The following is a 26,137-nucleotide window of genomic DNA, read 5'->3' as shown; positions in this document are numbered from 1 at the left end:
AATAGAACAACTCTGGAGCTAAGATGTATTGTAAATAAATTCAAATGAGTATCCCTGGGCCTAGAAAGTATTGTTAGGGCAGAGTAGGCTGTGGTCAGGGCTACAGAACGTGTTCCTGCCTGCTGTAAAGCCAGAAACCATTTGTTGCTTCAATAATTAACGATGGATATAAACACACTGATCACTAAGCCTCACAGAGTCATTAACGCTAGGGAGTAAACACTATCACATCTCTGCTACCTCCTGTGATAAATTGATGACAAAAAAAAACGTTGGCCAGGAGGTATTGTGCTGCCTTAAACACACTTCTGTTCGGCAGCACTATTTTAGACACCCACACACACTTTTTACCTGTAGTGGGTTACCATGAGGTCCTTCTGGCTGCTTAACCTTTTGAACTTAAAAAAATTACAGCATTTACTTTCACTAGCTTCTTAGATGAAGCAGTGTGACATGGACTAACAAGCACTGTTTATTTCTCCCTGATCATCCTCTGCTATTCAGGAAGAGACTTAGATACAAAAATGTTTCTAACCTCTTCCCAAAGATCAGATCAAGCTAAATTTAAAAGACTAATAGACATTGCTAATAAAAGCAAGGCCTGAGCCTGTTGCGATTGAAGGAACACTGAGACATTGTTTGATTTCCCTAGCAACGTAAGAATGAGTAACTGCTTCCTGTGTCTATAAGAAAGCACTCCCCAACACACGTCTGTTCTCCCTGGAGGGCCCTGATGATCTGTGTGCTTAGTAACATCATCCAGGGATCCCAAACCCACTGCGAGGTGGGGGGGCGGGGGGGAGGCAGAAAATGCAAATAAGTGAAGCAGGCCAGGAGGAGCTCGGGTGATCAGAATATTCTCTCCCCCTTCAAGGAGCCACTGATTTTGAACCTCATTCATTTAGTGCTATGCATGGTTGCTGGCCTGGTGTTTCCAGAACTTCAGTCATTTAACAGATGTTCCATATCCCAATTCTTAAATGCCGGATAATGTTTTTAGTGCTGTGCCAACCAAATAAAACACCTGTGGGGCGAAGCAGTCCACAGGCTGCCACTTAAGTGATGCCCACCACAGCTTGTTCTTGCCATTAAGTGTAAAACAAAACGTGTACCTTATTGAACTTGCCCGGGGATGTATATATTGGATCACAATATCCAGTGTGGCCCTGGCTGGTGTGGCTGTGGATTGAGCACCAACCTGTGAACCAAAGGTTCGATTCCCGGTGAGGGCACATGCCTGGGAATTGCAGGCTGAGAGGCAACCCATCGATGTTTCCCTCACACATTGATGTTTCTCTGCCTCTCTCTTTCTCCTTTCCACCTTCTCTAAAAGTATATAAATAAAATCTTAAAAGATATATCCAGTTGTCTATGTGAGGTTTCTTTTAAGTGGCAAACCAAAAGCCCTGTCATGTGATACCTCTTTCTTTTCAACAAGAGCATAAAGCAATTCAATATATGCTGTCTTTAAAATATAAATTTCAGCCCAGGCCGAGGAGCTCGGTTACTTAGAGCGTCGTCCCAACACGCCAAGGTTGCAGGTTCCATCCCAGTCAGGGCGCGTGCAAGAACCGACTGATGAATGCACACGTAAGTGGGACAACAAATCAGTCAGTCTCTGTCTCTCTCTAAAATCAATAAATAAAAACATAATTGTTTTCCAGCCTAGTGTCCTGGAGCCTCACAGCCGAAGCCTTAAACTCACGTTTCAAATCAGTTTGCTCTGTTAGCGCAGTCACCCGGCAGAAGCTGCCAAGGAGATGAAACCGGACTGAGTGGCCACCTGCTGTTGGGTAAAACACGGTTTTGTCATCTGCCTAGTCCCCTTTGCCCAGGTCAGGCTGGGTGATTTTTTTCCCCAGGATTTTAAACTAGCCATTTGAGGAATGCTGTCAAGACAATAACCCTACTAGTATTTCCTACTGGTAGACCTGCTACACCAGCTTCATCCTATCGGAACTGCTACCACCCATCAGACATTACCTCACCACTGCTCCCACACACCAAGTCTGGGACTCTCCCATTTCATTATTTGGTTAATTTTAAATCCCTCAAACCCATTTACTGAGGGCCTAATAAAGGTTACTTGCATTAGGCCTGATTTTGCAGAGAGAAAATAATCTGGCACCTCTTCCTTCCAAGCGTACTTTCTAGAATAGAAGGTAACTGGCATCTTCAGCAGGGACATGTGACAGCTTGCTTTGATGGTGCATTCTGCTGCCTCATTTAAAACACCATCCAACCAACTCCACCAGCCTAGTTTGAGAGCAGAGTGCTAGCACCAGCCGAAACTGGAGCTGCTTCCCCCCTTTTGGCATTAGAAAAGAACTGCAGAGACAGACAGTGTGCTTCCCCCACCCCTGCCCTTTGCAGTAGATCAAGGTGAGGTTGCCTTCATTACACAGTACACCACAGGGAGGGGTTAGGATATATCGGCACTCTGACCTCTCATGCTCGTATGGGCTTTTAGCCAGGACCGTGCACCAGGGAGGTCAAGGATGGGCTTCCATTGGCCTTACAACAAAATCATACTATCTTGTACAAGAGATATCATCTGGGTGACCATGAACCTCTGAGACCAGCTCATCCTAATGAGCCAACTTCCTGCAAGAGCAGGAAGAGTTAACAGGAACCCCAGACAGAGAGGCAGAGGCAGTGGCAAGAAGGCAGAACAAGTGAGCCTGTAAGGTGGCTTTAATGTAGCCTGCTCGCTACTCGTGTGTCTTCGCCCATCAGTTCTTAGGGGACGAACATAAGACCCACCAGCCTGAGGTGGTAATTTAGTGGGGAGTGAGCTTTCCTTCTGCCTTCTGCTGCTTAGCAGTGGGCTTCTCCTCCCTGATTTCAACTCTGGGCAGATCTGGGAGATGTAAAAGTTTAGTTCGTCCTGCTTTGCATCAAATTATTCTCCCACTTACTGCTGAAGAGAAGCAGAGCTTCCTGGAGTTATCGAGGAGGTTTCCACTGTTGTCTGCTCAACTGTAATGCTTTCTTGGAGGTGGAGGACGGTTCTTAATGGTCTTACACTTGGGAATGTGCCGCTCAGCCACCTTGGGAGCAAAGTGGCGGCTACAGTGAGGACACTGAATATAGTCTGGGTTTTCTGCGGGTGGGATGGGAGGCAAGTCTGAGGCGTTTCCACCTTTGGCAATGACCTGTTGGACCTCTCGAGCCTGGCGGAGGGTACGGATGAAAGATTCATGCTTCTGTCTCCAGTTGCTCTTCCGAGGCGGTTCAGCCTGTAGGTAGAAGGAAGACTGATCATTCAACTTGGCGGTCGTCTCATCTCCTGAGTCTGCGCTAGAATGAGAGTAAGGAAATAAAAGGGGTGCTACTCCGCAAGGTCAAAGAGAATGGGAAAGGAGCGCCCGGGAAAACTGACTTGCCGGAGTGGAGGCACGTAAACCCAGGGCCTGCGAAGGGGAGGAGTCCTGAGAGGCAAGCCCTTCCCCCAGCAGAGACCTGAAGAGCCTCGGTGCTCGGGAGCGCCAGGCCCCCAGGGCGGCTACCCCACCTTGCCCACCCTGCACCCTCACAGGACAACGGGGGTTTATTCTTTGGGAAAATCCAACCGGGCAGTTGTCAGCTGAACTCAGGAAATCCAGGCACTGGGAAGAAAAGGGTTCATCTTGGGGCTGAAACTACGCATTAAGTGCAAGTATATATGATGAAGTGTGGACATGTCAGCTTCCTTCCCCCGCTGGGCCCCCAGGTTACCAAGCACATGGGCACCTTCTCAGGAGACTGAAGGGGTTTCAGGAGGCACCGAGCAGGCGACAGAAAAGCCATCAGACACTGGCTCTGGAGGACTCCAGTGAGAAGGCTATTTGAAAACCCTAATGCGACGGTCTTTAGTCAAAAAGCCCCACTTAAGCTTAAACATAAATGGACTAGTCAAGTATAATGGATTAGTCAAGTATTAACAGACATTTAAGTTCCAACAAGAGACAAACGAAAACAAGCACACGCACAAACACACACACTCAGGAAACAACAAAGTAGGTAGCAGAAGAAAACATTTTTTAAAATTTATTTTTAGACAGAGGGGAAGGGAGGGAGAAAGGGAGAGAAACGTGGATCGGTTGGCTCTTGCACACCCCCCACCCAACCCAGGACCTGGCCCACAACCCAGGCATGTGCCCTGACCAGGAATCGAACCAGCAACCTTTGGGTTCATGGGATGGTGTCCAACTCACAGAGCCATACCAGTCGGGGCACAACCTAGTTTTATGTGAACCAAAAATAAAGTCCTTTACCTTTAAGGTGTTTACACTGTAAATGGAGAGAAGAATTCCAAACTTAATCGTGTTTCATGTTTTTATTTAGAACGTATACCAAAATTGAGCCCTGGCTGGTGTAGCTCAGTGGATTGAGCGTGGGCCTGCAAACCAAAGGACCTTCAGTTCCATTCCCAGTTGCAGGCCAGGTCCCCAGTCGGGGGTGCTCAAGAGGCAACCACTCATTGATGTTTCTCTCTCTCTCTTTCTCCTTCCCTTCCCCTCTCTCTAAAAATAAATACAATCTTTATAAAAAATTGTGTTAAAAAAAGGAAGTATACCAAAATTGAGCCAATCTTGAAAACATAGATGTGGTTACAGGAGTGATAACAGATTTTAATCTTGGGAGGTGGCAAAGTATATTGCAAATTGAAAGTAATTCTCTAGAAGTAGTGAAACACAAAACAGTTTAATTTTTTAAATATTTTATTCTCCTTCATGTTTTTTTAAAGATTTTATTTACTTATTTTTAGAGAGGGAAGGGAGGGAGATAGAGAGAGAGAAACATCAATGTGGGCTGCCGGGGGTTATGGCCTGCAACCCAAGCATCTATCCTGGCTGGGAATCGAACCTGGGACACTTTGGTTCCCAGCCTGTGCTCAATCCACTGAGCTACGCCAGCCAAGTAATTTTTAAAAAATTTTCTACAGTAAATGTTTATTATTTTTATAGCCAAAAGGACATATATTTTTAAGTCCAGATTTTGGAGTCATTCCAACCCAGATTTATATGCTGACTCTGCCATTTAAAGCTGTTAATATTCACCCTGGCTGGTGCGGCTCAGTGGATTGAGTGCTGGCCTGTGAACCAAAAGGTCGGAGGTTTGAGTCCCAGTCAGGGCACATGCCTGGGTTGCAGGCCAGGCCCCCGGTTGGGGGCATGCAAGAGGCAACCAATCAATGTAATCTCTTGCACAATGATGCTTTTCTCCCTCTCTCCCTCCTTTCCCATCTCTCTAAAAAGTAAATAAATAAAATCTTTTTTAAAAAAAAGCTGTTGATGTGCATCTCAAGCAAATTAACCTCTATGAGAATTGACTTTTGAATTGATAAGAGATAATGAAATCTCACATGGTTGTGATAAGGGCCATATGAAAAGCTCCTATCACAATAATAATGAATAAATGTTTTCACTTTCTCTTTCACTCTATGACACTTGCAATTTTTCTTTAAAAAAAAAAAGTAAAAAACCTTATGAAGAATAACAGGCCCTTGCAATGATCCCCACTCAAAGTCAAACCTATAAGGCCCTCGTTACCTTGACTGAGGCTGGTCCCTTCCAGTTCAAGTACTGTTCTAGTTCTGTGCCCTTGGCCCGGGCCCTGGAGGAGTCAAACACTTTCCTCTTGGAACCCTGCATCCTGCTGCAGACACTGGAGTGCCTCTCTAGCCTGAGCAGGAGGAACTTGCGTCCACAGTGACTGCACTCGCCGAGCTCTGGCTCTTCGGTGGAACAGCTGGAACCCGCGGAGTCTGGTGCCCTAGACAAGTTCGAGTTGCTGGCGCACCCTGGCAAAGCACTGCCTGGCGCCTGTGAAGGCTGAGAAAACTCCTCTTTCACCCGCTCCGAGACTTGGTCTTGGATTTTGTTATTGTGTGCCACTAGTCTTTCCCTTTTGAGGATCTGTATCCCATAATCAGAGAACAAGAGTGGACTGGAATTTTCATGAGACCGTGCCCAAGTTTCAGCCTCTCCACTGTCTCTACCGAAGGCTTCCTTAGGCTCGTATTCCTGGGAGAAGACCGGTTTGTGCAGGGCGATGCTGTTCCCTTGAACTCTCCTCCTGGGGCGTGTCAGTCTTTGTACCTCTCCTTTTTCATTTTCCTCAGTCTGTTCCTTTCCTTTCTGGATCCTTCTGAGTTCCTCCTCCGTCTTCTTCAGTTTCTCCCTCAGGAGGGTCTCTTTTCTTCGGATTTCCTCCTCTAAACTCTCCCCTGCGGCTTCTAGTCTTTGGATCTGCATCCACTCAGTCCTCTTGGGGTTTGCCATGGCCCTCTCCACCTGTGTGGCAGCAACAGTAGCGACTACAGATGAGTTTGCCCAGTTCCTCAGACCAGAGCTGCTGCATGAAAACTCCCGTGGCTCGGGGGGCCTTGGAGAGACATTCGGGTCCCAGTCCATGCCACTCTCACCTGTACTTCGAGACTTCCGATGGAACACGGGTTTCAGTGGGTATGCCCGGTCCACCCCAACTCGCTTCCTTGTAAAGGGGATGAATTCCTGGTTATTTGCTTTGGGATACCGGGATTGAGGGCCTGATGAGTAAAAGAAACCCTGTGCTTGACTCTGGAGATTGCTTCTTGGATCTGGCTGCCCGGTTCCAGCACAGTGAGAACAGAAGTAGCTCTGGGCTTTCGTGCAGGTGTGCCATCGGGACTGAGTGTGCAGATTACCCAGCGCTGACTCTTTGTTGCCTAAAAGTTTCTCCTGGGAATTGCTCCTCAGGTGCCCCATGGAGGACAGCGGGGAAGAGTCCGTTTTTTCATAGGGGCTTTGCTTAGTTGAGTGGAACTCTGGAGCTTCCGGTTTTTTATACGGCAGCATAACGCCCACAGGCAGAGGTGGTGCCAAATGCAGACCAGCCATTCAGGGCCTGGACTGAAGCCTAGGGGGGATTTAAACCAGATATATGTGAGAAGTTTGTCTGAGATTCCCCCTGGGGGCTAAGGCAGACTGCTTCTACGTTTGTCCTACCTACATTTTCCTTTAAACTTTTTAGGGACAGTGGTGCTGGGTCTGCTAGGGCTTTCTTTCAATACGCATTCTGTGAGCGCTTATTAGGTCATGTGACGGCTTGTTAGGCCCTGAGTTAGAAAACCGAATGTGATACAGGTGTTCCTGCCTAAGCCCGTACCAGCCTCCTCTGTACACAGTGATGCTCCGCCCACACTCTGTAGCAGGTGGAAGGAGTTACTGAAAAGAGCTATTGGATTGAAAGTCAGGTTTTAGTCTTGTGACACAGGACAAGCAACTTGCCCTTGCTGGCTCCAGTTTCTTCCCCCATAAATCGAGGGGTTCGCTCAGAGTTACATGACAGTAATTTAGGGATATTAGGACTGCAAGATCATTTTACAGGCGAGAAAACTATGGCCCAGACGTAACACCTGGCACACAGAGATCTCAGGGCTTCCCGCCTGCTGGATCCGTGCTTGACTCCCAGGAGCAAAGAGGCCGCCCAGGGCCTGCAGCAGGTGCTGCCTGTCAAACCCTCACCCAAGGAGTAGGAGTCCCCGCCGAAAGACTGCGGGACGTTTGTAACCTGACAAACGAGGGCCACCTGACCTGACTGCGGAGCGTTTTGGATCCGGAACACGGAAGTCACATTCTGTCCTGGAAGGTCAGCCGGACGCCCCCACTGGGGACTCCGCTTTGGAGACAAGCCTTCACTCTTTTGTCCACCGGGCCCTTGGGAGGTCGAGGTGCTGACCCCATGTCTTCCCGCCCTTCCGCATACCTGAGGCTCTTAGGGTCAACTGCTCAGGACTTAGTTTTCCGGACCAAACCCCCTTCACTCAACCGACGGCCACGCAGGCGCTCTCAGCTGGCCCCTGTTATTCCCGTTGCCTGGAGACAGGAGCGCATGCGCGCCCAGCCCCGCCTCTCGCCGCGAATGCCCCTGGCTGGGGGCCGAGGGCGGTGGGGAGGGGGTGTGTGGCGGGGGTGGCGGGGGTGGCGGGGGTGGCGGGGGTGGCGGGGCGGGGAACGTCGAACCACGCACAGTCGCAGTCCTAATCCGAATGGGAGCTGCTCGGCAGGGCCTGAAGTCGCCCTAAGTGTCACTTGACCCGGAATCCCGCCAACTTTGCAGCTCCGTCCAACTTGGCTCTTGGGGAAAGGAGGAGGGGACGGGAAAGCTTTCCTGGGGCTCCATCAAAGAACTTGTGTTTTTCTGAGAACGATGACCCGTGACCTGGGGCTTGCCCTTCTCCGGCAGAGAAAGGAGGCCCTTAGCTGTGCGCTCCAGTCATTGTGCCGCAGGACGCCGAGGCCCGCCCACTTAGCGGGAGTGGGCCTGCTGATAGCCTTTCTTGGCAGCTTGGTATGGGCCCCAGGTATGGCTATACACTATCTCTCCGTGCTTTTTCTCGCCAATGGTTGGGACTTCGCGGTCAGTTTTTAACAACTTGGCGAGGTTTTGCCAAGTGTCTTTCTGGGGTAGTTTTGTAGCCAATCTAATTATTTTGATTTAGTGTTTTATTCTCACGTGGTTACTCTGTCTGTCCGTCTCTTAGGGCCCAAGAATGACTCAACCAAATGTAATGCTAATAAAGTTAACTATCAGATGGAAAATAATCAGTATAGCCTGGTTTCGACACTAAATGATATTCTATGACTTGTTAACATCAGAAAAGGTTATTTCCCCCATGCTTCAGTTCATTTGTGTAAGCTGTTTGGAACAAGCAATTGGTTATTTTCCCTGTAACTACTTAAAAGATTCATGCACATGGAAAATAATATAGACAGCAGTAGTCGGTGTTAATACTTCAACATCTCATATTACGGCTTTTACATATTACAAAGAAATCCTTGGTGAGTCCTCCAGAACATTTTTTTTTAATTCCTTGCTTTCTTTCCTAGTTGACTCTCTCCTGCCGTCTCTAATATGGGAGTCCCAGACATTTCCACTCTGAAGGTTCCAATTACCTCGGCAATCGCCTGCCTGTCATCAACTCCCTTCCAGTCTGGCAGAATTTCCTAGGGTGCCTCCCTCCATCTTGACTTGCTTTCTTTTCGTTTTTTAAAAATTAATTAATTAATGTATTTATTTAATTCTCACTCAAGGACATTTTTTCATTGGTTGTTTGTTCAGAGAGAGAGAGAAGGAAGCACCGATGTGAGAGAAGCATCCATGGACTACCTCTTCCTGCACACCAGAAGGGTGGGACGAACTTGCAACCTGGGTACCTGCCCTGACCCAGAATCTAACCTGCCACCTTTTGGTTTACAGTATGACACTCAACCAACTGATCCATGCCAACCAGGGCCCTTCCGTCTTGTTTTCGAGGAAGAAGAATCTTTCCCTTTCCATGAGTTCCAATCTTGAATTAGTCCCTTTCAGGAATGGACTCCACCTTGTTAACTCCAAGTTGTATCCATCAACATATTCCTTCTCTTTGGTTTTAAAATACAGGGGTGGCAAAAGTGAGTTTACAGTTGTGAGTATGTAAACCATTTTATTCCCGTGTTATTTATTAATTGTTGTATTATTTATTTGTATTACAACTGTGATGGGGAACTCAAATGTTGGCAAATTTTTAGTTTCAGGTAATAGCTAATTAGGTTAGTAATCAATGTATGTAAAAAGCTGTTGATTCAGGAACTGAAGGTATGACCCACCCTGACTCCAGGAGACCATAAGCAGCTCCACCTTTGTGCCTCAGGAGGACTGTGAGCAGTCAATAAGGTATTTGAGCCATTGTGCTCCAGGGTGAGACTGAGCCCACTGCCCAGGGCACAGAGGAAAGAATGCTGCAGCTTTTTATCTGATTAACTTTCCCCCTGAATTCCAACCCCCTTACCTACACTTTTCTTCTTATAAAAAGGGTCAGTTTAAAATGGAATTGAAGATGGTCTGTTAGGGTACAAACCCCTGTCTTCTCAGATCACTGACCACCTGAATAAAGTGCCAGTGAGGATTCAGTCCCTGCCTCTGCTTATTGGGTCTGGTAGGTGACAGGCAGCATCTATGCCAGCTTTTCCAGTTTCAAACCTGCTTTTGCTCACTCCTGTATGCTTTATTTCCCCTACAAAACAAACCTTATTTCCCTTGACCTGCCACCTCTTATCTTAGGGTCCCATTCATTACTCTTCTTCTCCAAAAGAATTCTTTTTTTTAAAAAGATTTTATTTATTTATTTTTAGACAGGGGAAGGGAAGGAGATAGAGAGAGAGAGAGAGAAACATCAATGTGCAGTTGCTGGGGGTCATGGCCTGCAACCCAGGCATGTGCCCTGGCTGGGAATCGAACCTGTGACACTTTGGTTTGCAGCCCACTCTCAATCCACTGAGCTACTCCAGCCAGGGCCTCCAAAAGAATTCTTGGCAGAAAACTTTACATTTGCTGCCCCCCCCCCCCCCGCCACTTCCTTAGATCCTCTTCACTGTCCAGTACATTGTGGTGGGCTTCCACTCTGTTCACTTTACTTAACTGCCAGGCTACTGGTGATCTTCCAATGACCAAAGACAAAAGCTGCTACTTCTTCCACTTGCTTATTTGATATTATTGATTTTCCACTCCCTGGAACTGTCTTCTCACTTGTTCCTCTGCCTTCTTGGTTTCTTCTGTCATGTCCTTGCCCTGTCTTCTTCCAGGCCTCTGTCATTTGTCTTTTCTTCACCTGCCCCCACCCCACGCTTAAGTGTCCTCCTGAGCCCTCTTATTTCTCATGCATGTGCAGGTCCAGACATTCTCTTTCTTAATGTCTCAACAAAATGCGGAAATCTCAGGTGTCACCTGTGTTTAAATGATATCCAGCTTATCTCTCAATTACAGACTCACATTTCCAACTTCTCATTTAGTTCCCCAGGAACCTCAAACTCAATATGACAGAGAACACACTTGTCCCCATTCTCCCAATCCACTTCTCCAGTATTCCCTCTCATGCTGAAAGCATCAGTCGCCTTCTATTCCTCCTTCCTTGTCACCCCTTCCTCTAACTGGTCAGCAGGCTCTGTTGAATTTACTCTGCAAAGTCTCATGTATGACTCTTCCTTTACAGTTCCAGGTGAGTTCTTCCTCACTTCTCATTGGGACGGCATGCATCCCTGTCCTAACTGCCATTCTTGTCTTCAGAATCTGCTGCCCAAGCCCATCCTTCATGCTGCTGCCAGAGTAATTATCCTAAATATGCCTGATCCTATCATTTTCCTACCCAGTGGCTTCTATCTCACCTATAGAATAAAGTTGAGATGTGTAATTTTAATAGATGGTATTTCAACCTCTAGCCTCCCTTTGAAGCCCTTCCTCTCCAGAGTCTAGTCCACTGGATTTCAACCCTAGCTGTGGATTTTAGAATTATCTGAAAAGCAATTTTGGGGGATGAGTCCTCGGTATCAGACTTTTTAAAAGCTCCCCCAATGCACAGCCAGGATTGAGAACCCCTGGTCTAGCCACATCTGACAACTTGCACTTTCTTACCTCAGTGGTACTGCCTTACCCCAAGCACTACAGACTGGGAGGTGGTAGAGCATAGCCTTTATGGGAATGGGCTCTGTACTTAGACAGCTTGCAACTAAATCCCAGCTCCACCACTTGCTGGTTGTGGCTGGATAATAGGCTGTTTCCTCCAAGAATGTTTTCCCAGTCCTCCCACTCAGAATGGATCTCTTTGCTCCTTTGTGCTCTTGTGATATTTTCTGTTCTGGCTATAACACAGGGCTGGCTCATGGTTAACTCTCAGTGGATGTTCATGGAATTGAACTAGTATGTTGTGCATTGTGTTGTCATTATTTGCATGCATATTCCTTGCACTACATTTTAAAATTCTTTGAGGACAAAGATTATATATCATTCATTTTTATATATCCTATAATGTCCCACACATAGTAGACAGTCAATCAGTTTTCAATTCTATAGAGAAACTAGTTTTTAAGTGAATTTTAGAGAAAACATCAGCCACATACTCTGTTTAGCATTATTTCCAACTACTGCCAAGCATAGCATGCAATCCAGCTTCCCCCCACCCCCCGCCCCACCCCATGCTAGCACTAAGATGGTATGACTCTCCAGGATCCAGGGCCTCACTTTGTAGTGGGGAACTAATGAAATGACTAATCACCATGGCTTCCATTGCAGAGCCATCTCCCCTTGCCAAGTCTGCCGCCGTCTCGTATTCACATAGGCGTCTTGTATTTGAAGGGGTGAAATGTGTACAAGCAGTCCAAAGGCAGACTCTGGTGGGCAGCTTCTAGTAGCACAGAAGGAGAAGCAATCACCACTAGGACCTCTAATATGTGTATCTCCTCTGCTCCCAGTTCCAGACTTAGGCATGACTTAAAATTTGAGAACTGCAAGAAAAAGGGAAGAAAGGCTGCATGTGTCCTCTTGCAGTTCTTTATGATGCTTAATGTTTATTGTCTGCCTCCCATCTCCAGAATTTAAGCTCCCCCAGGAATCCTGTTTGTTCACTAATATATTGATATGTCAACTACCTAGAACTGTGCCTGACACAGAGAAGACTCTCAGTAAATTATTGAATGATTGAATTTATCCCAAAGTGTTTCTTCGTCATGCCCTTCTTCCCACGAGAAAATGAGAAAAGGGATGCGCTTAGTGATAGAGAAGGGGTAAGGACTGGGGCTGTCCAGTCCGAGCTGACACCCTGGACAGATCCCCAACCGTAGGCTCTCGGGCAATCCTAGACCTTGGTCCCGAAATCCCACCCTGTGGGCGGGCTCTGGGCCGAGCACGTAGTTTCTGATTGGTTGAAGGGTGTGATAGGCATGCAAGGCCGCGAAGGAGGAGCTGCGCTCTGAGCTTCCGGATGCGGCGGTTGGGAACCCGCGCCGCGGTGGTTGCCCGGTTTCCCCGACCAGGAGGTTGAACCCGGGACCAGGCCCGGGGCGTGCCCATCAGTTCGTTTAGCCTTAAATGTTAGTAAAAGGGGATTCTGGGGGGCATGTGGAAGCGAGGCCCGTGGGAAGAAGGAAGGGATGGAGAGGGAACGGGGACGGGTGTGGAAAGGTCAATGAAGAAAAAGGTAAATGCCCCCACAGAGGCCTCTATGGGCAATTTTGACCCGAAGTTCCCTTGCCCAGGTGCCTTTCCGTTACTTTGCACACCTGCGCCCACGACGCGTAACCGCTTACCTGCTCTGAAGTTCCGGGACCTTCAGGTCAGGGAGAGGTGGGAAGTGTGGGTGTGGCCCTTTCTGCCTCGGGATGGGGGTCCTGGAATTAATGAGTCCCGTTTATTTTTCTGTTTTCCCGGTTTCTGACAGATTTGAGCAGGAACATGGCAGAAGGGGACACCCTGATATCAGTGGATTATGAAATTTTCGGGAAGGTGCAAGGGGTATTTTTCCGCAAGTACACCCAGGTATGTATGTGGCCTACAGGCTTTTGGGACGTGCCGAGGTTACGTGCGTGGAAACGAGGGACATGTCCCGACCAAGTGCATTAGGAGGAGAAGCTGGCTGTTTAGTAGCTGCATGGCAAAGGCGGTGTGTAGAGCAGTGGGTATAGAAAATGCTTTGCAACGGGTAAAATACAATGCAAACGGAAGGCTCATCTGCTTTTTAAATTTTTTTTTCTCCTAACGGTGGTACTTGAGTACCTAGGCACATATTCATCAGCTTTTCTCCTTCAAAGGGCAGTAGAGGTCTTCCCCAGTTCCCCCAGTTGTGGCATAATTAAACCAATCACAATTCTTGTAGGGAAGCTAAAGTTGGTCAAGGAGATGGCATTGAGATGAACTCATGATGTTTATGTAATTTATGTAATAGCTTCTTCTGTGGCTGCTGCCTTTTCTTCAGACCTCTTTCACGTTCCCCATCCCCCACTTCATTCATTTCTACTCATTTTGGCATTGAAAGAACAATGGTCTTTTCCAGCCAAAGCTTTTTTAATGAAAATACTTAATCCATTCCAGGATAAGTAATAGTAACACTGAACACGGAATCTGGTATCCTTCCTAGAGTATTACGGAGTAACTGAGAGGATGAACGCACTACTGACAGCGGCTACCTTTGCCTCAATGTCATTAATCTCCCCTTAGCATGCACACAGAAATGCAATCTCCATTTCCCTTCTGCCTTTGGGGGCGGGCTGTGTCTGGCTGTTGCCAGCCCAATGTGTCTTCAGCCCCGAGGATAATGAGTTAAGACCGCAGAACTTTCCAAGGGTCACATTCCTGGGACTGTAGTACTTAAAATTCAACCTGAGTCTTTGAAATATGAATGTTAAATGTCACTGCCTCTTTTTCCAGTTACTTGCAAATCATTTCCCCTGTTTTACACTCATATATAATAGTTTAAAAAAAAGAATTGTTGAAAATCATAGCAAAAGAGCTATGTTCCAGTTCACTTTGCTACCATTTATGCAGGGTAAGTTTCTGTGATACAGTAAATGGAGGTGTTGGCTTCAAAGATTAATTAAAGTTGTGGAGGTCAAAGGACTGCCATTCCCCACCCCCACCCCCAGAAACAATAAAAGAATGCAGAAAAACAAATATTGATTTGGAAAACTTCAAGGAAAATGCCATCCCCCCCACCTTAATTAGACTTGTTGCTTATTCTTTACCACCTATAATCACTTACATATATATGTTCTAACACTTGTTTTGTTTTGCTACAGTCTGCATGTTGACATCACCTAGCCTCTTTATTAAATTCCATCACTCCTAGAATGAGTGATGAGGATACTTGAAGGAACTTTAAGTTGGAGTATAACTCGAATCCCATAAAATTCACCTTTTTAAAGTGTGTAATTCAGTGGGTTTTAGTATATCCCCAAAGTTGTACATTAATTCCTGAACATGTCATCAGCCCCATAAGAAACCACATACCAATCAGCACTCCCCCCTTATCCCTCCAGCCCCTGGCAGTCACTAACCTCATTTCTGCCTCTATTGATCTGTCTCTTCTGGACATTTAATGTCAGTGGAATCCTAAGAATATGTGGTCTTTTGCGTTTGGTTTCTTTTACTTACCATAATTACTTCAAGGTTCATTCATATTGTAGCATATCAGTCCTTAATTCCTTTTTATGGCTGAATAATATTCCATGTATGGATACACTACATTTTATGTATCCCTTCATTCATTGATGGGCATTTAGGTTGTTTTAAATTTTTTGACTGTTATGAATAATGATGCTGTGAACATTTATGTACTTGTTTTTATGCAAATATTATCTTCAGTTCCCTTGGGTATATATACCAAGGAGTAGCTTGCTGGGTCACATAATAGTTCTATGTATAACTTTTTGAAGAATGGCAAAATTATTTTCCAAAGCAGCTGCATTATTTTACCTTCCCACTAATGATGTATAAGAATTTCAGTTCTCCAGATCCTTGACAACAGTTGTTACCTATCTCTTTTATTAGAGCCATCCTAGTGTGTGTGAAGTGGTATCTCATTGTGGCGTTTTGTTTTGTTTTGTTCTGAGGTGTCAATGAACATAAAAGGACTGAAGTCATACAAAGCACGTTCACTGACCACAGTGGAACTAAACTCAATAACAGAAAAATAACTGGAAAATCTCCAAATACATGTAAACTATATAATATACTGTAAAAAATTGTGGTAAAATATACATAATGAATAATTTACCACTTTAACTATTTTTAGTACACAGTTTAGTGACTTAGTGACCTTAAGTACATTCACATTGTTGTGCTACCATCACCACCATCCCTCCAGGGAACTCTTCCTCTTGCAAGGCTGAAACACTGAACCCATCCAGCAAGAACTCCTGATTCCCTCTGGCCCCTGGCAGTCACTGTTCTACTTTCTGTCTGTGAATTTGACTACTCTAGGTACCTCACATAAGTGGACTCATACAGTATTTGTCCTTTTGTGACCGCCTTATTTTACTAGCCTGATGTCCTCAAGGACCATCCATGTTGTGGCATGTGTCTGAATTTCCTTTTGAAGGCTGAATAGTATTCCAGAGTATGTATATACTCTCATTGTGGTTTTGTTGCCTTACTGTAATGACTAATGATATTGAACATCTTTTCATGTGCTTATTGGCACATGAAAAAAAGATACTGTGTATCTTCTTTGAAGAAGTGTCTATTCAAATCCTTTGTCCATTTTTAGTCAAATTGTTTCTTATTGTTGAATCATAAAACTTTTTTAAAAGAGTATATTTATTAATTTTTAGAGGGAGGGAAAGGGAGGGAGAAAGAGGGAGAGAAACATCAATGGGTTGCCTCTTGCACACAGCCCGGCTGGGGACTGAACCTACAACCCAGGCTTGTGCCCTGTTCAGGAATCGAACCCACGACCTTTTGGTTTACAGGACAATGCTCCAACCGAGCCACATCTGCCAGGCCAAGTTTGTTGATCTTTTTAAAGAACAAACTTTTGGTTTCATTGACATTCTGGTTTTTTTTTTGAGTCTCTAGTTAATTTTATTAACTCCTACTCTAATTGTATTATTTCCTTCTTTCTGCTTTTTGGGGCTTGGTTTGCTCTTATTTTTCTAGTTTTCTAAGGTAGAAGTCTAGGTTACTGATTTGAGGGGGCTTTCTTTTTAGATTGAGAATACAGTTGGTGAGTATATTCCTTAAAATGTTTCCAAAATAAGGTTATGAGGGTGAATTAGCTTTTTGGAATTTTCTTAAGAAAAAAAAATGCTGTTTCCTTGTTTAGACAGATATTCAAAACTGAAAACAAGTCAGCAACATTATGCCATTGTTTAAAACGTAGGAACAGAATTGAGCGCACAAATAAAACCTGTAGGAAATTCCCATTCTCAACACCAACGTTGGCAGTGTTTTCACTTTCAGGAGTTCAGATAAATCACATTGCAATTTAAAGACTTATTTGACTGTTACAACCTCAAGCTCAAAATTCAATACAATCAGCCCTGGCTGGCGTAGCTCAGTGGATTGAGCACGGGCTGTGAACCAAAGTATCGCAGGTTCAATTCCCAGCCAGGGTACACACCTATACATACCTGGGTTGCAGGCCACGGCCCCCAGCAACCGCACATTGATGTTTCTCTCTCTCTCTCTGTCTCCCTCCCTTCCCTCTCTAAAAAATAAGTAAATAAATCTTAAAAAAAATTCAATACAATCAATTTGATAGCTGGTTACCATATAAGGTAACTCTGAGAATTAGGGCTAGCCACCTTCCCTAGGTTAATGTGAAGCAAAAGAGTGTAGTTGTTATACAGAGTCAGTTGGATGTGGAGTTTGCCTCAAAATCCATTCTCCGCATTTTTTATGTTGACATCTTCTGCATTTAATGCACACTGTAGGTGCCTCCTATTTTTCTTCATTCCTTAGTTTCCTCTGTGTGCCATAAATTATTATTTGACTGCAGTCTCTTTTGTCCATTATGCATTGTGTCTTTGCTTTGAACATATGATTTGATGGATACTTCAGTTCCTCATCAAACATGGTTTTGCCACGCATAACATTTTCTTTGGCCAACTCCAGCAGTTTCCCACAATTACTAGGTCACTACTCTGGCATTTGGGCATGCGATCATGTAAACTCCATTTTCTTTTGGAATCCAATCCCTTCTATTTAGATAGATTACTTTAACAATAACTTTTATAATATCCTTACTTGGAAACTTTACAAAAATGAAATTACCTCTTAAAACATTGGTACCTTTCCAAATGTTTGGTGATCCCACAGTTTAATGGCTTAAAGGAAAAAAACACTGGAAAGGGTAAGAGCAGCTACAATGATTAGGTGGTCTTCATAAACTTACTCAACTTTAAAGACATGATTATTTAGACAGAAGAAAAGACAGTAAAGTGCAAACCTAATAGTTATGTGATCTCATGAAACTTTGGTTTTTCAGAGGCTGATCACCAGTTGCTCTTTCCTTCTCTAGGAGAATGATGGAAAGTGGGCTTTGGATGCACCATAAAGACAGTGGGCTAGACAGTTTCTCTACAGGGAGAACAATGGAATGAGTTGCCCAGGAAATTGTGAAATACTTTCTAGTGATCTTTAAAGATATAATGGACCCTTATTCATCTGGATTTGTTTAGGTGTGGCCCTGGGTAAAGACAGAGAAGGATCAGATAACTTCATGCTTTCTCTATTTAATATACGCAATAGATTCTTGATTAGGAGAAGGGAAAATGTACAAGATATAGCCCAGTATTCTAACAACATTTAGCCTTAGGGAATCATTTTGAAAGCATCTGATTTGGTCTTCAGTCATTAGTACTACATAGAGAAAAAATTCTGGTGCCTGGGTTTTACAGGGTAGAAGAAGGAAATGAAGTGCAGTGGCCAACACTTTATATTAAACTCAGCAATGAGATTCTTCTTGCCGTTCTGTTTTGACTGTTCTGGACAATATCAGATTTGTTTCAGTGGTTTGATTCTAAGCCAAAATTCTGGCAACATATTGCAGTCTTGTTTTGTTTTGTTTAATCTCACTGGATTTCTCTCTCTCTCTTTTTTTTTCTCTTTTCCCTTAGGCTGAGGGTAAAAAGCTGGGATTGGTAGGATGGGTCCAGAACACTGACCAGGGTACAGTGCAAGGACAGTTGCAAGGTCCCATCTCCCAAGTGCGTCATATGCAGGAATGGCTTAAAACAAGAGGAAGTCCCAAATCACACATCGACCGAGCAAACTTCAACAATGAGAAAGTCATCTTAAAATTGGATTACTCAGATTTCCAAATCATAAAATAATGGCCTGAATTTAAATTTTCCAGGAGAAACTCAGTCGTTTTGTTTTTTATTGTTAATAGAGATAGAATTATTCTGAGTTCAATGTTAGAATTCTTCAGTAAGTTATTTTAGTATCAGACACTTCAGTATTACTGTATATGATATGTATGATGGAAGGGAGGATTACAACTGTACACAATTCTAATAAAAACATATCAGATCCATCTGTGTAGGCTGAACTTCATTGGGGCAATATAAGAGGTATTTACTCAGTAAACATCTGGGAAGGTAGTTTTGAGTAAAGAAGTCTGGCCCTGACCAGTGTGGCTCAGTTGGTTGGGCATCACCCTGTAGAGAGAAAGGTCTCTCTGGTTTGATTCCTGCGTGTATAAGAGGCAACCGATCGATGCTTCTCTTTCACATTGATGTTTCTCTCCCTCTCTTTCTTTCCCTTCCCCCGCTCTCTCTCTCTCAAAAAAAAAGAAGAAATTAAAAATAAAGAGGTCTGAAAGAAAAAGTTAGTTACTTTGTGAAACGTTTCTTTAAATGGTCATGAAGTTTTCTTCAGAAAATTGCACACCTAAAAAGAACAAATGCCGCAAGTTCAGTTTGTTAGCTGCTCAAATGATGTTTTGGACTAATTACTTTTACTTTTCTTGAGTTTCTGCTGTCATTCATTTTCCCTGGGAAAGGACTTCACAAAAAGCAATATTATGGGCTAAATTATGGACCCCCCCATTCATACATTCAAGTCTTAGCCCCCAGTACCTCAGAATGTGACTGTATTTGGAGATAGTACCTTTAAAGAGCTGATCAAGGTTAAATGAAGCCATTAGTGTGGGCCGTAGTCCAGCGTACCCGTGTCCTCACAAGGAGAGGAGATTTGGAACCTGACTTGCATGCACAGTGGGGAGAACACTGAAGACAGAGAAGACAGCCATCTGCAAGACGAGGAGGGAGTCTGCAAAGGAGATCAACCATGTCTTATACCTCGATCTCAGACTTCTGGCCCCTGGAACTCTGACAAAATAAATATCTGTAGTTTAAGCCACTCAGTGGTAGTTTATTGTGGCAAACTAATATAAGCAACAATCAGGATTTCGCTTCATTAGCCCCAGAAATCTCTTGATTGGTTTGGTCAGCCATTAAGCAGGTATATATCAAATGCTTACTGGGTTTGACAAATTTGTCACAAATTCCAATTTTTAAAAATGTTTCAATGAAAATGAGAGAGCTAACACTGGTTAATTATCCCCAAATCGCCTATTTTCACAGTGTTCTTAGGGCTCCACTCTCGTTCTGCTAGCAAAGAAGCTGCGGTGGTATTGGGAAAACACCCAAAAAAGCAGTGGATGACGTCTTGGCGTCCTCATCTGTAAATTGAGACTGTGGAAGTAGACAGTTTCTCAGTCTTCCCAGCTCTTAAACGATATATAATTTAATACTATAGAAGGTTCTGGATTTATTCATTCATTGAGTGCCTAACATAAGCCAGGCACTGTTCTTGGCCATGGGGATACAGCAGTAAACAAAACAGTCAAAACCCATGCCTTTCTATTGCTTACATTGTAGTGAGAGAAGACAATGAGCAAATAAAATAATATATTGAATTAAATGGTATATGCAAAGGAGAAACAAAAAGGGGAAACAAAAAAAACAAAAGTAAAAATTGCTAGAAAGTTTTTCACACCACGCTAAAAGGGGGATAAGGATTGGGAATTTGAGGCACCAGCGTGAAAAAACCTTGGGACCCAACGAACGCGCGTGCGCCTTGGGGTGTCACGGACGACTGAGACTTCTCGGCGAATCGCAGAAGCGCATGCTCTGAGCTCGCGCGTGCACGAGCCTCGCGAGCCAAGGAGCGCGCAGCCGGCGTCCGTGGCGGTTGGTATTTGGAGTTGGTAAAGCGGGATTTGAGGTGACTTGGAGGAAAGCACGGGACGGAAGGGGGATTCCCAGAGCTCTTCTAACTCTCGCAGCGCCTGGCGACCGCTGCGAGTCAGCTTTCTGCACCAAGGAGGCCTCGCGGCCTTCCTTATAGCGGGTGCCCTCGTCAGGGTGGGCGGGGTTTAAGGTTGCGAGTCGGGGGAGGGGCAGGGGTGGAGTCTGAGCGCGGCGTGGGGGTGAGGGAGGGGGGTCTGCGGCGGGGGCTGCGCGGCCCCATCCCCCAAAGCCTTATTACGTATTCTTTGAAATCGACAGGTCTGCGATTATAGCTCTCTGATTTTCCTGGGATTGGAAAAACTAGCTCTACCACCTGCGAGAGGTCTAGCCCCTGCTGTTCTCTCACCTCGGGAGAAGGAAGGGGACTTTTAATTGCATTATAGTCTTAATGTTTCTTCTTTTTTTCCCCCACCTAGGAGAAAACTTAAAAATCAAGGTTAGACAGCCCCTTGCCATCATTGTTATTGCCAAAGTAGTTTGTGCCTGTTCTAAAGACCAAAAGGATAGTAGTAATAACTTTCTGAAAACTGTTTATCAAAGGAAATACACGAACAAAATTTAAAAATCAAACGACAGAGAAAGGCTTATAATGAAAAGACATTTTCCTGCCTTATCTTTTTCCTGTTCTCAGTCTTTTCCCCTGAAGGAACTACACTTAACCATAATAATAAAAGTTAATAGTAATAATCTCTTAATGCCCATCTCTTCTTGATAACAATATTTTGACTTTATTTCCTCCTCTTCCTTCACCTTGTTATTACAGTGTCTTCATACTCTATTGTGAGCTGTAAAAGTCATGGTTATTGTGTAATGTATAAATGTTATGAAACTAGCATGGATTTTTTTGTGTGAATAATTTCTAGCTAATGTTTTCTAGCAGAATTTAAGCATCTGTTTTTGGTGAAGTGATTAGAATTTCAAACACTGTCTTTATGGATTAACTTCAGATGTGACTATGATTTCACTTTAGGGCATGTGGAATGTAGAAGGAACCGGTGAAAATTATGAAATTATCAGTGCCGCTTTGGATGTTAAATCTGTTGCCTCAAACATGAGCTGCGCGATCTGCCAAGAGATCAGAGCTATAATTTGTTTTGTTTTGCTTTACATGGTTTAATAAGAGATTTCATTTACGTCAGATGATGTTTTTTTCCTAGCGCTTCAGAGAAATGGGGAATGCTGTGTTAACTCTGAAGCTTTGATAATGTGCACGTGTGTCTTATTTTTCTCCCCCCCCCCAGGCAATTACTTGCAGCCAGAGAAGGAAACCGCAGCCTGGCATTCGCACCAGCTTTCTACCTGCCATGATTAGGTGCCTGTCAGATGAAGTACAAGCCAAACTGCGTTCTGGTTTGGCTGTGTGCTCCTTAGGCCAGTGTGTGGAGGAGCTTGCCCTCAACAGTATTGATGCTGAAGCAAAATGTGTGGCTGTGAGGGTGAATGTGGAAACCTTCCAAGTTCAAGTGATAGACAATGGATTTGGGATAGGGAGCGATGACGTGGACAAGGTGGGAAATCGTTATTTTACTAGTAAATGCAACTCTCTACAGGACTTGGAGAACCCAAGGTTTTATGGTTTTCGAGGGGAGGCCTTGGCCAGTATAGCGGACATGGCCAGTGCTGTGGAAATTTCATCCAAGAAAAACAGGACAATGAAAACTTTTGTGAAACTGTTTCAGAATGGAAAAGCCCTGCAAGCTTGTGAAGCTGACTTGACTAGGCCAAGTGCTGGGACAACAGTAACAGTGTATAACCTGTTTTATCAGTTACCTGTAAGGAGGAAATGCATGGATCCTAGACTGGAGTTTGAGAAGGTTAGGCAGAGGATAGAAGCTCTCTCACTCATGCACCCTTCCATTTCTTTCTCTTTGAGAAATGATGTTTCTGGTTCCATGGTTCTTCAGCTCCCTAAAACCAAAGACATCTGTTCCCGATTTTGTCAAATTTATGGACTAGGGAAGTCCCAAAAATTAAGAGAAATAAATTTTAAATATAAGGAGTTTGAGCTTAGTGGCTATATCAGCTCTGAGGCCCATTACAATAAGAATATGCAGTTTTTGTTTGTGAACAGAAGGCTAATTTTAAGGACGAAGTTGCATAAACTCATTGACTTTTTATTAAGGAAAGAAAGTATCATATGCAAGCCCAAAACTGGCTCTGCCGGTAGGCACATGAACTCGAGCCCTCGGCATCGGTCTAACCCAGAACTCTATGGGATCTATGTAATCAATGTGCAGTGCCAGTTCTGTGAGTACGATGTCTGCATAGAGCCAGCAAAAACTCTGATTGAGTTTCAGAACTGGGATACTGTTTTGGTTTGCATTCAGGAAGGAATGAAGAAGTTTTTAGAGAAAGAAAAGTTGTTTGTGGAATTATCAGGTGAGGACATTAGGGAATTTAGTGAAGATAATGATTTTAGTTTACTTAGCGCTACTCTTCAGAAGCATGTGTCCTCTGATGAGAAGTGTGACCAGGTAAGTTTCCAAGAAGCATGCAATAATATTTTGGATTCCTATGAAATGTTTAATTTACAGTCAAAAGCTGTAAAAAGAAAAGCTGTAGAAAACATAAACACACAGAATTCTGGGGATTCAGAAACTATCAGAAAAAGGACACATGATTCATTTTTGTATACGTATGGATCAGATGGCCCAGGTCATAGTGAAATGGCAGAGTCAGCTTTACAAAACAAAGATAGGTCTCGCTCAGAATCAAGCATCTTAGAACAAGAGAGACCTGAAGCATCAGAGTCAGGAGAAAATGAGAAACATAAGAAATCTTGCTTGGAACTTAACTCTTCAGAAAATCCACGTGGAACCAGTTCAGAAATGTTCGCAAACCCTTTTCAGACATTAGATCACTTTGAAGAAAATGGAGAAGATCTAGAAATACAGAAAGTAGGTACTACTGTTAATGGCATGGCTGCCGACATCCCGACAAATAAGAGTATTGAGAATCAACTAGAGACATTTAAAGGTGCTACTGAAATCGAATGCCAGCCTCTGCATTTTGAGACAACATCACTGAGAGTACATGGCACTCAGTGGGAGGAAGAGAAAAGAAAAAAAGAACCTAGTAACTGTGGAAGAGTAAATGTTTTTAGTTATGGGCAAATTAAATTATGTTCCACTGGCTTTATAACTCATGTGGTACAGAGTGAGCAAACCAAACCAGCTGAAACAGAACATGTATTTAAAAATCGTGTCCAACCTGGTCCTGTGAGTGCCAGAGAAACATTTGGAAATAGAGCACACCATTCCGTTGAGACTCCATACATCAAAGGTTTAACCAGCGCTTTAAGTCAAGAATTTGCTCAGCTGCCCAACAGAAAATTGCACAGAACCAATATAAGTTATAGGCTGGAGAACAAACCTGTACCAAAAACTGCATATTCTTGGTGTGATGGTAGTAAAAGAAAAGGTGAGCTAATTGGCTCCTCCAGACCCACAGCCCCTAAGAAGCTAAGCTTAAATTCACAACTAGGATCTTTAGAAAAGTTTAAGAGGCAGTATGGGAAGGTTAAAAATCCTCTGAATGCTGAAGGGGAGGAAAATAATAATTTTGAAATCACTACCAATCTCAGTCCCCAAGTCGAACCTGACATTCCACAGAGAGACAAAAATCACGTAGACAACTGTGATTCGTGTGAAGTCACGGCTGTGAGACATAATGATTCAAACGGTAGTCGTCAGCCAGTAAGTCACATCCTTTATTCAGAAAACTCGCTGTTCTCCAAGAACGAAGACTGTTGGGAACAACAAATGCCTTGCTTCAGAGAAAGTTCTGTAACACTAAAGGATCTACCTCATTTGAATGGAAAACCTTTGGATGTTGAGAAGTCATCTGAATCACTAGCCTCTAAATTATCCAGAATGAAAGGTTCTGAAAGAGAAACTCAAACAATGGAGATGAGTCATTTTCTTGAACTTCCACTATCGGATTCCAGTAAGAAAGGCAGTGACTTGTACAATGGGTTATCCCTGGATTCTTGTATGTTATTTAAAAATGAACTTAAAAAAACAGAGAGTGTCATTATCCCTATGTCAGACTCTGTCACACAGGATAATTCCTTCAATAAAGATAATGAAACATATTCTAATAACAGTACAACAGAGAACTCTGTGGCATCAGAAACAAATTTGGTATTACCCTATAGTAATCCCGCAATTGATAATAAAGATTCGGATGTTCTTACAGCTTCAGAACGGCAGGTGGGAAGCCCTAACTCTCCCAGTGGAGTGGTAGCGAATCACATAGATGATTCCACGGCCAACACAAATGGAACTTGTGTTCAGAGTGAGGAATCTGTAGTGAGGACCCGTTCTGAGAACGAAGAGTCAAGCGCATGTTCTTCGGATTGGCAGCAGCATTTTGATGTAGCCCTTGGAAGAATGGTTTATATCAACAAAGTAACTGGACTCAGCACGTTCACCGCTCCTCCTGAGGACGTCCGGGCCGCGTGTACGAAGGACCTGACGACTGTGGCCGTGGACGTGGTCCTTGAGAACGGTAAGCGCCTGGCGTTCGCTGGCGGGAAGTGCTTTGGAGATGATCTCGGCAGATAGACCATTTTGAAGTTTAATTATAAAATGTGTTTCATGATATATGAAGATTCTCTAGGTTCAACACTATTCAAATCTAGAAATACAGTGAAAAGTTTTTATAGAATGGAAGTTTACATGGATGTGTTTATGGGTGTATGTCTGTGAGACAGTTTTTATTCTTCTAATCCTCACCCAAGGATCTTTTTACAATTGATTTCAGAGAGGGAGGGGGAGAGAGAGAGAAACATTGATGTGAGACAGAAATATGGATCGATGCTTTTCACACCCACCCCAATGGGGGATCCAGCCCACAACCTTTTTGGCGTACTGACGATGCTCCAGCCAGGGCGAGGCAGTTTTTAGTGAGATGGGACAGTTAACGGTAGAGAAGACCCACTGTGCTTCCCGAGTCCCCATTCCCCTCTCTCCCAAACAGATAACTTTCCTAGAAATTTTAAGGCACCTGCAATGAGGATTTTTCTGGAAGTTGCTCTCTGCAGCTCCCAGGTAGACAGCCAGAATGATCCTGTAATCACCCTAGGTTTTCCAGTAAAATCTAAGGCTCAGTACGGTACTAAAAGTATGTTTTTGTTACTGTTTTTTTTTAATAGGACTTGACCATTATATATATTTTTTGGAATATAGGTTACATACACGCCTTCATAACTATACTTTTCAATTGTATTTTATTATAATGCATATGCTAATCCACTTGATCTGTTTATTGTTTAAGTGGCTATTATTCAGGAAGAGGGTAATGTGGCTTTTAGATCACACCTCAAGGCTACATCAGCGGCTAGATTAGGACTCTGAGTTCTCAGGTCTGCGTCAACATTAAAAGTGACATTTTTTGGCTGTGTGTTTAGAGCCAGATGTTGGGAGATGGTAAAGCTGATTTCCAACTGGTTATAATCTTGGTTTTGTACCAGGAGGATAAACATTAAAGTGTGCATCCATATTAAAAGTCTTGCCTGCTGCCAAAGAATGTAAACTACATGAATGTAATAGCAAGTTAACCTATAATTTCTCTTTAGCATTAATGTCTGTGGCAGGAGGTTCTGATTT

The 26,137-nt window shown here is 43.9% G+C and overlaps 2 protein-coding genes across 11 annotated transcripts in view; one reads left to right on the top strand and one right to left on the bottom strand.

Annotated features, from left to right (window-relative positions):
* Nucleotides 1–1,661: 1,661 nt before the first annotated feature.
* Nucleotides 1,662–7,910, bottom strand: ZC2HC1C (zinc finger C2HC-type containing 1C). Of its 2 annotated transcripts, none has more exons than XM_028507655.2 (3): nucleotides 7,560–7,910; nucleotides 5,535–6,882; nucleotides 1,662–3,239 (listed from the first exon to the last, which is right to left on the bottom strand). In XM_028507655.2, the coding sequence occupies exons 2-3, from the start codon at nucleotides 6,861–6,863 to the stop codon at nucleotides 2,976–2,978; spliced, it is 1,593 nt and encodes a 530-aa protein (XP_028363456.1). In that variant the 5' UTR covers nucleotides 6,864–6,882; nucleotides 7,560–7,910; the 3' UTR covers nucleotides 1,662–2,975. The 2 variants fall into 2 exon arrangements, with proteins under 2 accessions (XP_028363456.1, XP_028363455.1); XM_028507654.2 differs by having other exon boundaries at nucleotides 7,732–7,910.
* Nucleotides 7,911–7,987: 77 nt separating this feature from the next.
* The window catches only part of LOC114491797 (acylphosphatase-1), a 40,267-nt gene continuing 22,117 nt past the window's right edge, over nucleotides 7,988–26,137 (top strand). For 2 of the 9 annotated variants that reach the window (XM_036012277.1, XM_036012261.1), the window contains exons 1-3: nucleotides 7,988–8,329; nucleotides 13,217–13,314; nucleotides 21,770–25,037. In XM_036012277.1, coding sequence (XP_035868170.1) covers nucleotides 8,176–8,329; nucleotides 13,217–13,314; nucleotides 21,770–25,037 — 3,520 coding nt within the window. In that variant the 5' untranslated portion in view covers nucleotides 7,988–8,175. Of the gene's footprint in view, nucleotides 8,330–12,752; nucleotides 12,870–13,034; nucleotides 13,112–13,216; nucleotides 13,315–18,389; nucleotides 18,809–20,319; nucleotides 20,503–21,769; nucleotides 25,038–26,137 lie in introns of those variants that run through there. The other 7 variants (XM_028506101.2, XM_036012267.1, XM_036012294.1 and 4 more) reach the window with 6 other exon arrangements.

The sequence above is a fragment of the Phyllostomus discolor genome, chromosome 1, assembly GCF_004126475.2.
Source record: "Phyllostomus discolor isolate MPI-MPIP mPhyDis1 chromosome 1, mPhyDis1.pri.v3, whole genome shotgun sequence".
In the NCBI taxonomy this organism is placed as follows: Eukaryota; Metazoa; Chordata; class Mammalia; order Chiroptera; family Phyllostomidae; genus Phyllostomus; species Phyllostomus discolor.
Note: the sequence above shows the minus strand (reverse complement) of the source record. Positions and strands in the feature narration are given on the sequence as shown.

Excerpts from the sequence above, each read along its gene's own strand:
- ZC2HC1C (XM_028507655.2), bottom strand. The coding sequence starts at position 6,863 with ATGGCTGGTCTGCATTTGGCACCACCTCTGCCTGTGGGCGTTATGCTG. Across the intron at positions 3,240-5,534 it reads AGGGACCAGCCTCAGTCAAG|GCTGAACCGCCTCGGAAGAG; the intron begins GTAACGAGGGCC and ends TTCTACCTACAG.